Source organism: Echinops telfairi, unplaced genomic scaffold (genome assembly GCF_000313985.2).
Source record: "Echinops telfairi isolate 266 unplaced genomic scaffold, ASM31398v2 ScPeMD7_7469;HRSCAF=8507_1, whole genome shotgun sequence".
Taxonomy (NCBI): domain Eukaryota; kingdom Metazoa; phylum Chordata; class Mammalia; order Afrosoricida; family Tenrecidae; genus Echinops; species Echinops telfairi.
The window spans coordinates 142,684,444-142,694,393 of record NW_022111373.1 but is presented as its reverse complement, the minus strand read 5'-3'; the positions used below and the strand labels follow the sequence as shown (position 1 = coordinate 142,694,393).

Here is a 9,950-nt window from a genome sequence, read left to right as displayed (position 1 = left end):
ACACGTCCTTACCTCGTCATGTTCTCAACTACCGTGTCCTTACCATGTCCTTACCTATGTGCAGCCACAGTGCTGCCCACCTCCCTCTTCTCTCCTCCCCCTTCTCTCGCTCTCTCTGCCAATATGCCTCACGATCATTCACTCTCTCACTCCTAGGTCTCTGTTTCTCTCTCATTTACTTCCTTTCTCGCTCAGGATAATCTTGCCCCTTCTCTGCTTTTGTTTGCTGGTTTTAATCCCAGAACATGCCTGTTCTATTTCTTCTTCTTCTTCTTCTTCCACCACATCTCTTAAATCTTAACTCCCTTCCCATCCGATCCCCCTCTCCCCCCTCCCTGTCCTTGCACTAGCCAGGTTCCCAGCCTCTCCCCACTCTGCATGGAGACCGCATATCCATGTGGATGCCATCGAGCTGGTTCCGACTCACAGCACCCCGATGTACAACACAACCGAGCAATGTCTGGCCCCGCGCCCTCCCCACGATCGAGGTCATGCCCGAGCCCACAGCGGCAGCCACTGTGCCGACCCGCCGTGCCACGGCCTTCCTCTTTTTGGCTGTCCCTCTACTTTCCCGAGCATGATCTCCGCATCCAGGGACTGGCTCCTCCCGATAACATGTCCAAAGTTCGCGGGACCAAGTCTCCATGCCCTTGCCTCTGAGGAGCGCTCTGGCTGTCCTTCTTCCAAGACGGCTCCGTTGGTTCTCCCGGCAGCCCACGGGACTTTCAAGGTTCTCCGCCAGCGCGACCCTTCGCACGCACCAGTCTTCTCTGGTGTTCCGCAGCCAGGGACCAGCTTCCTTCTGCTTATGGCGCCGTGGAAAGTGACACGACTTGGGTTGGGGCCAACTTGCTCCTCCATGTGACTGATCCACCGTGGGGTGGAAGTGTGTGCATGTGTAAGAAAGAGAGAGATGGCACCCCCACCAACCTCAGTAGCTTTTCCATCTACTCCCCTTGCTCACCCCCCTGCCCCCCTCCCCCATGTTGGCACCAGAGAGGCTGGCCTATCTACACACTGGAGCTGACTGCAGCGGCCCCTGTCCTTACATGCTGGGGGCTGTTGGGTTGGTCACCCTTACAGGGTGGAGGCAGGGTTGGTCTGGGAGATAACAGGTCAGGGGCCCCAACCGGGTGTAAACTCAGTGAGAGTGAAATGAGCAACAGACAGTGAGGACAGAGGGCCAAGAGGAGGAGGAAGCTGGTGTCAGACACTAAGGGTGGGTGAGTGAGTGGGCGGGAGGGCAGTCAGGGATTGGGAGCTGCCTGGAGCCCCTTGCTGGCCTGGCCAAGATGGTCCCTGGCAGCCAGGCTTCCGGCTTCCGCCCACCCACTACCCCCTGGGATGGCTGGGCCCTTCTGGGCCTGCTCACTGGGCCATGGCACCGGTGAGAGTAAAGTTGAAGTAAGAAAAGACCCATTGTTTCTGATTGCTCCTCAAGGCCTTGATTGGAAACTCTTTCTGGCAAAATTACTGAGAAGCAGAGCCAGGAGATGTCTCTCCCACATCCCTTAGGCACACCCTTCACGCATCATTCATGAGGCCTTTTCTCTCCCTGCCCTTCCCCATCGGGGACTCCTGCTCATCCTGCAAAACCCCACCTGGGTGGACCAAGATGCTCAGATGCTCCAGTACTCCAGTGTTTAGTACTCAGGTCTCATGCCTCTAGGTGCTCAGGTGCTCGGATGCTTAGGTGCTCGGGTACTCGAGTCATAGCCTCAGGCCCGCAGGGGCTCAGGGGCTCAGGCCCTGAAATATTCAGGTACCAGTACGTAAGTACTCGGGTGCTCAGGTAGTCAGATGCTCAGTGTCTGAAGTACTCAGGTATTTAGTAATCAGGCACTCATGCACCCAGATGCTAAAGTTCTCAGACACTCAGGTGTTCAGGTGCTCAGGACCTCAGGGCCTTAGGGAGTCAGGGGCTCAGAGGTTTGAGTTCTCAGGATCTCAGACCCTCAGGTGCTTAGGCACTCAGCCACTCGGACAGGTGTAGGCTTAGGTTGTCAGGGCTCCAGGTGTCCCGGTGCTCAAGTACTCGGGCGCTCAGGTTTTCAGGAGCTCAGCAAGTCAGATACCCAGCTGCTCCAGGTCTTAGCAGTTGCTCTGGGGCTCAGGTGCTCAGCAGGTGCTCAGCTAGGATAGAGGGTGGGCCTGATGTAGGGCAGACCCCAGAGCCCATTCTTTCAAGGGATGAGCAGGCTCGGAACACCAAGGAGGCTCTCCCACAGGCACCGGAGAAACAGCAATGCCCTGGACACCTCAGCCTATGGGCACACTCCCTTTCTTTCCTGGCAGGCCCCGGCTGTTGCTTCTCAGGTGGGTGGAGACACGGAGGAGGGGCTGGGCAGCGACAGATGGGGCCTTGCTGGCTGAGTGGACAGGGGTCCAAAGGTCCCTGGCACACACACTTACCTGGGAACCGATGGGCTTGGCATCTGTCTTTCAGCACAAAAGGCAGCCACGGCTGAGAGAGAGACCGGGCATGGCCCCCGGTCGGCTAGGCCACCAGACCTGCACTCGCGCCTGGGTCTCTAGTGACCAGTTTCATAGGTGTCACCACTTTCCCTTCAAGGCAGTGAAAGCGATTGGCATCTGGTCAATCGTCGCTTAGGAAGGAAACTCACGCACTCCCTGCTCCCTTGCTCATAGGGATATGAGGCACGGGGCGGGGAAGGCAGCAGTGTAAGGAGGGCAAAGAGAAATGGGGAGGAGGAAGGAGAGGAGGAGGCGGGAGAAGGGGTGGGAAGGGGTCTGGTCTGCAGCCCCAGCACAGGAACTCCCTCGCCCCGTTTTCCTCCCTCCAGCACACAAGGCAAAGTTTGGTGAACATCTACACAGCTGCCTGACTCCAGAACTCACTGCCCTCGAGTCTACGCCGACTCAGAGTGACCCTCTGGGACAGGCTAGAACTGCCCCCGTGGGTTTCTGAGTCCATACCCCGTCTTTTCCCCCATGGAGGGGCTGGTGGTTACTGACATTGCAGTTAGCAGCCGAACACGTAACCATGACATGACTCGAGGGTCCCATTAGACCCAAGCAGCCCCTAAAATCAGCCTCAAGCCAACCACCTGACGTAATTTCCAAATCCATAAACCCTCCCCGCAAACGTGAAGGACCTGCGTGCTCAGAAGGAGCTGGGGGGTCAGGGTGGGGTGGGGACCTGGGCTCTATCCCCACTCAATCACTGACATCGAGCCGATTCTGATTTGACTCACAGCCGATTCTGATTTGACTCACAGCGACCCCATAGGACAGGGTAGAGCGGCCCGTGTGGGTTTTTGAGACAGTAACTCTTGACGGGAATAGAAAGCCTCATCTTTCTCTTTCAGAGCTGCTGGTGGTTTCCAACCGCTGATCTTATGGTGGGCCGGCCAACGCCGAACTCATTACGCCACCAGGGATTCTCAGATGCATGACCAGGGCTTTAAGGAAAATGCTTGCCGCCACTTAGCTGAGGTCCTTGCTGGTGGTTTTATAGAGGCCTGGCTGGGGGTGGGGGTGGGGAACACGGTGCTCCTGGATAAGAAATGGAGTGTTTCCTCTCAGCTCCCCACACACCTCCCTTTTACGTAGACTGTCGCCTGGAAGTGGAGGGACACGGGGTTGTCAGGCAAGGTGCAGCACTGCGGCCACAGTGTGGACAGTGGGTTTCTAGCCAGGGTGGTTACAGGAGGGCATGCTTGGCTGATTACCTTTCGGGGTCAGCCTGGCCATGGCCATCACTTTCCTGAGCTTCATCTGCAGGCACATCTCAGCTGTGACAAGCTCTTCCAAGGCTGGCCCAGGGAGCAGGCATGGGGACTCTGCATGGGGATTCCTAACCTGTGTCTCTGCCCCCACCGTGCCACACATGCCCTGTGGCCTTGTCTCTTCTGTGCAAAACTTGACCATAACCCGTTGGGGTCAGGCCCCTGGAGATAGGCTGGTCCACCGAACTCCACTTTCCAGGTGTGAATCCAGAGGCCAGCAGGAGTCATGAGCTTCGGGGTGGCACGTCCTGGTCCGAGCAGAGCCGGACAGCTGCACCTTCTGGCGTGGCTTCATCCTTGGGGGCCTGTTGTGGCTAGACTCCGGGAGCCTCAGGAGTTGGTGAAGGCGGTCTATCCTCCAAGGGCAATCGCAAACGCCGAATCCTCAGACGTCACAGAGCATTACATGTAAGCTTGGTCAGCAAAGGGACTGTCATTCCCATGGTCTGCATGTGGGCATCTGTGCACTTATGCATTTCTCCTGCTAGCAGCAGCCTTCCAGAGGGGACTGTATCCTCTCCTGCCGGGGACCTTCCCTCAATTTCTCTGAAGGCAGCACATGGGGGCTGCCTGACCTCACCTCCGCATACCTGCAGGGCTCCCTCGGTGCCGTGGCTATGCTGTGAGGTGCATGTGTGTGCAGGGAGGAGATGTCACATCTGTCGAGTGTCCTTCAGTGGGAGGCAACCTGGAGGCCGGTCCACCTGGTCACACCCAGGTCCTGGTGGTCCGCTTCAGTGTGCGCACTGGCAGAGGACCCGTCCGGGTGCAGCAGCTGGTGCCCAAGCTCACTGTGGTGGCTGTGTCCCTTGAAGTCCAGCGGATGGCCCTGATGTCCCAACATGAGAGGTGGCTGCAACAGGTGACAGCTAGTGCAGGGACCAGAGAGAGGACTTGGGGTCTAGATGTAGGATCCCCTGAGACCTGGGTAAGGGGAGCATTTCTGGGGGTCCAAGGCATTTGAATGTCCTACTCGGTCTCCTGCTCTGCCTGAGCCCCTCCTAGGTCTTGTTCAGGGCCCCAGAGCCATCTGTGAACAGGGTCTGTCTCTTCTGGTGTGGGGGGTCTGTCTTCCCTGGGCTGCCCCAGACTGTGCACCCTCAGGTCAGTGCCGTGGGCAGAGGGTGACTTGGGTGGTGGGCATGGACAGAGGTTGCATATGACAGCCAGGGAGCCCACCTAAGAACAGAGTTAAAGATGTGATGGAGCAAAGAGGTCCCTTTGAGGATGAAGGTGAGCCTGAGACCAGCCCAGGTATCTTCCATTGCCTCCCGTGCATGGGAACATTGGACGTCGAATAAAGAAGACCGCAGAGGAATTAATGCTGGGGAAGAAAATAGAACGGGCCATGGACGGACGGATGGACGGACGGCCAACAGAGCCACACGTCTGCTTTGGAAGAAGTACAGTCCGCATGCTTCTTAGAAGCGAGGTTGGCGAGACATTTCAAGTCCTTTGGCCATGTTATCAGGAGAAACTAGTCCCTGGAGAAGGACGTCATGCTTAGGAAAGCAGAGGGAGGGGCAGAAAGACAGAGGAAGACCCGTGGCCGGATGGATGGACACAGCGGCTGCAGCAATGGGCTCAGATTTAAGAGCAAGTGCGGGGAGGGCACGGGCCCATGTGGCGTCTCATTCTGCTGTGCGTGGGGTCACTCCGAGTCACGGTATTGCCTCAGCAGGAAGCTACAAATGCTTACCGCCACAGCTGCCGACCAAAGGGTGGAGGTTGAAGTCCACCCCGAGATGGCTCGCTAGAACACTCCGACAACCTGCTTCCTGGGACCGCCAGGCAGAGGAGCTGGCCGGTCTTGGGGACCTTGGGATGTCAGTCCGAATCTTGCAGGTGCTCACGGCTCTGTCCTGTTTTTCCCCGACCCCTGGGACCAACCCCAGGAAGCACATGCCCTCTGCCCACGTTGGCATTTCCCCAACCCCTGGGACCAGCCCCAGGAAGCACATGCCCTCTGCTCACGTTAGCTGCGAGCTGAGCTGGCATGGGAACGTCTCTTTCCAGTTCCAAGTTAGAGCCTCTTCCTTGAAGCTGCTGCGGGCCCGCCACCCCTCCCCTCCTCCCCGATCAAGGGACTCATTCAAGAGATGACCCAAACTGCCCCTGTCCCACCCCATCCCGAGGTGAGACCAGGGTGGCAGAGCTATGGGGGCGGGGGAGGGGCGGGCGGGAGGTTGCCCTCGGGTGTTGGTCATCGGAGGACCTTGGAGTGGGATGTGGTTGTCCCAGCAATCCATCTCAGGAAGTGTCCAGAGCCTACAGCCCAGCTGGGTGTGTCTCCTTCCGGCAGAGGCAGGAGTGGCCCAGCACAGGGCTGCTGCTGCCAAGCCTTTGACAGAACAACATCCACAGATTCTGGAGGGAGGTCAGCTCTGGCTGCCTTGTGTAGCACAGGGATGGTCCGATACGCGGTCTCTTATGTCAGGTTTGCATCAAAGCCTGGACCTCAGGGTCACTGTCCCTGTCGCTGTGGCCAGAAGGGGCCAGGCCTGTGGTGGGAAGCACTCGATACAGGCACAAACAGGAAGGCCTGGACAGGCATGTGCTGGGTGATCGAGAAATGGAAGCCATTTCTGGGAAGCCAGCATGGTCCTAGAAGTGGGCGTGAGGAGGGGCTGGCCCGGATGCGAGGGATGTGCAGCAGCAGCAGGGCAGGGGCCAGGGACCGACTTGGTGAGGTGAGAGACACAGGAAAAGATGGTCTCATCAAACTTTGCAAACTCCAGGTGTGACTTCTCTCATTGGGAGTCCTTAGGTCTCCCCCTGGGTGGTGCTGTGTGCTAGGTCCTGGGCTGATAACTTCAGGGTGGGCAGTTCAAACCCACCAGCCTCTCTGAGGGAGTAAGATGAGGCTGTCTGCTCCCATAAAGGGCTATACATTCAAAAGGGGGGTTTGACCAGCCTTCTTCTGAGCCTCCCTTGTGGTGCAGTGGGTTAGGTGTTCTGCTGCTAAACAAAACATCAGTGGTTTGAATCCCCAGCTGCTGGGAGGGAGAAGTGGCCTGGGAATAGCTCGAGAGATGGGTGGGGTGTCTGCTTGCAGTGTGTAGGAGGCCCTGGAAGGTGGAGACTTGGAGGAGAGAAGGTATCAGGGGCATGTCTGGGGTGGGGCAGCCTCAGCGGGGACAGGGCATTTGGGGCTGGGATGCGGCCACTCTGAGCCAGGCTGACAGAGCTGGGACCCCATCAGCCAAATGGACAGAATGGAAACTCCTAGACCAATTGGATGGAAGGAGGTCCCCTGAGTGAGACAGATCAGATGAGGATCCCTGAGTGGGGCCAGATGACACTGAGGCCCCTGAATTGGGTGCCAGAGCCATGGCCCTGTGAGTCAGGCAGATGGCATAAGCACCCTGAGCTGAGTGAGGAACTAGGGGCCCCCTGAGCCATGTGAGTCAGTGGGGAGATAGAAGGACCCAGCGCTGAACTAGTGGAGCGGGCCCTGGGAGAGCCAGGCTCTGACTGCTGTGGGTGGGTGGCCTGGAGCCCAGCAGGATGCCATCCTCCTGTCTCTGCCTGGGCATGGGGTGGGGGCAGGCTTGAGTCTTGGGCCTCACCTAGCTCACACCCCCGGGAGGGTCGCTGTGTGCCCCCACACTGTGGTGCACCCTGGCTAGCTCAAAAGGCATTTCTGAGCTTGGGGTGCAGAGGGAGAGGCTAGTGGCCACTGAGTCTTCACTTTTAGGACAGTCCTGCCCCTTGGGGGCTTCTCAGATCCTGATGTCCCCTCTGATGACAGTGTCTGCCCAAGTGGCCCATGGAGCTGGCCTACTCTGCAGTGGGTGACGGGAACCCAGCTGTGAGAACCAGAAGGGGCTCCTCCCAGAGGCCATATTTCCACCATGGATGGGTTCTTTTCCAAGCCAGGGTTCCCCTTCCAAAGTTGGGGATCCCCTCCTGATGACCCGAGGAACTTGTTCTTAGGGGTTATTCTTCTTACCTTCTTCAATTCAGTACACCTGGAATGACTCCCACCTGCCCCGGCCCACTGTCAACAATCCCCCCGAGCCTCTGTCACACAGTGGATAGATTCCCCCACGTCCACTAGGGTCCCCGGGTGCAGAGGAGGGGGGCCTGGCTCACCGCCTCCTGTACGGGGAGGGACTCCAGGACTATTCCCTTGGTCCGGCTTCCAGGGACAGCGGTGTGGATGCTGTGTGCATGGCAGCCCCAGACCCCCCCACAGAGCTGGGATTGAAGCACAGACCATTCTGCGAGGAGCGGCCAGGGCGGCCGCTGCAAGGGAGGCCCTGAGACATCCAGGCTCGGCTGGTGGCGGCCAGTGGGTTCTGCAGCGGTGGCTGGCACATGCCAGATCCCAGGCCCCACCCGGTCAGCGGCCCCGCTGAGCCACTTGGAGACCAAACTCAAGAGGCCAGCCAGGAAATGCAGAGGGACCCAGCGTTTATAACACAACTCAAGCCAAGCTCCACTTGATTCCGACCATGGTGGTGCTACAGGGCAGAGTAAAACTGCCCCATTAGGTTTCCGAAGCTCTAAGTCATTATGGTAGCAGACAGGCCCCCGTCTTTCTCCATCAGAGCCACTGGTAGGTTTGAAGCGCCAAGCTTGTGGTGGCTAGCAGCTCAATGTGCAACCCACTACAGCACCAGGGTTCCTTAGATGGCACCCAAGCCCCCCTCCTTGGTAGCCTGGGAGGAGTCAGGAAGGTCCCTAGGGCCAGCCCTGATAGCGCTTTCTTGGGACACTTGTTCCACTAGCCCGGTGGTGTTCCCTCAGCAAAGGAAATGCATCCTGGGAAACCCTGAGGCCGGAATCCCATGTCACTCAGGGAGAGCAGCAGGCTCAACACCACAGCCTGTCGCCTGCCAGTGACTTGACAGCAGGAGCCCCATGCTGGCAGCTCACTTGCCCACCTGAGACACAGGGTTTGCATCCCCTCTAGAGTGGCCCTCTGGCAGCTGGGCTTCACACCTGTCCTTCAGGGGGGCCTTGTGGTCATTGTACTCTCAGAGCACTTGGCCATCCAGGTGGAAACAGGGGGACTGGCCCATACTTGCCACATGCCCAGAGGAGAGGGGCCCCACAAAGGGGGCATTTGCTCTGCCCTGCCCTTTGGGTTCAACTCATTCCTGGGGAGATTCCAGAGTGTGGGAGGGAGTACAGGTGCCTCTCCAGAGCAGGGCAGACAGGGGTAGGGAATGGGTCAAGATAGACCCCAAGCCTCTTCCACCAACAGTTAGGCCACTGCAGAGTATGTGGCTGACGGCCACCCCCACCACCTGGCCCAGACCTCAGGCCCTCCCCTCCTCCTCAGCCCGGTCCCCACAGGAGAAGCTGGCACCATGTGGTCTGCACAGAGGAGTGGGGTCGCCCATCCTGCCCACGTCCCCCAGCCAAGTGGCCTCTCGCTGGGGCCAAAGGCACACCAGCCAGCCCTCCTTCAACCTCCCCTCCCCACCAGGCTGGCTCTATCCCCAGGTTGGCGCAGCCCACTCCCGGTGCCCCCGCGGCCCTACCTCCTCCGTGGCTCTGGCACAGGTAAGGGAACCGCCAGACGTTGCCCAGCCCGACGCAGAAGCCCACGCAGGTCAGCATGTACTGGGCCTTGTTGTCCCACTTGGGCCGCGATGAGGCCTCCGAGGCCTCCAGGGCGTCCAGCTCGCCCAGGGACGGGATGCGGTCCTCCAGGCCCGGGTTGGGCAGCACGAGTCTCACCATGGTGGTGTTGGACGGGGCTGGCGGGCAGCAGGTAGCAGGCAGGCAGGGCAGCAGCCAGGGGGCGAGTGGCCACTGCCGGGTGCCCCGTCCTTTATAGGAGAACCTTTGGCACCTCACCCAGCACCTGGGCCGAACAGAGGCGTCAGCAGATCCACAGGGGTGAGTCCGCAGGGGTGAGTCCCAGGACGGTTAATGCCTTATCTGCCAGGTGCCCGCCCACGGCCACCAGCGGGCCAGCCCGGCCCCTCCCCGTGGGGTGCACGTGCAGGTGAACCGCCCCCACCTCAGACAGTGACGGGCTGGACGCCTGGACAAGCCTTGTATCTGTTGACCCTCCGGCTGGTCGGGTCACCATCTGTGTGGCAGACTCCTCCACCAGCCCCCGCCCCTCACGGCCTGCCTGCCACCTGCCACACCCACCTGCGTGAGGGAGGGGGAAGCTGCCTGGGTCAGATGGCTTGTCCCCACCTGAGGAGGGGATGGGAGCCCCTATCCCCTATCAGGCCT

The 9,950-nt window shown here is 59.4% G+C and overlaps 1 protein-coding gene across 1 annotated transcript in view; it reads right to left on the bottom strand.

The window, feature by feature from the left end:
- Window positions 1–9,521, bottom strand: part of SLC6A19 (solute carrier family 6 member 19) — a 30,527-nt gene extending 21,006 nt beyond the window's left edge. Inside the window, exon 1 of the mRNA XM_045285283.1 lies at window positions 9,242–9,521. Coding sequence (XP_045141218.1) covers window positions 9,242–9,443 — 202 coding nt within the window. The 5' untranslated portion in view covers window positions 9,444–9,521. The remainder of the gene's footprint in view (window positions 1–9,241) is intronic.
- Window positions 9,522–9,950: the final 429 nt, after the last annotated feature.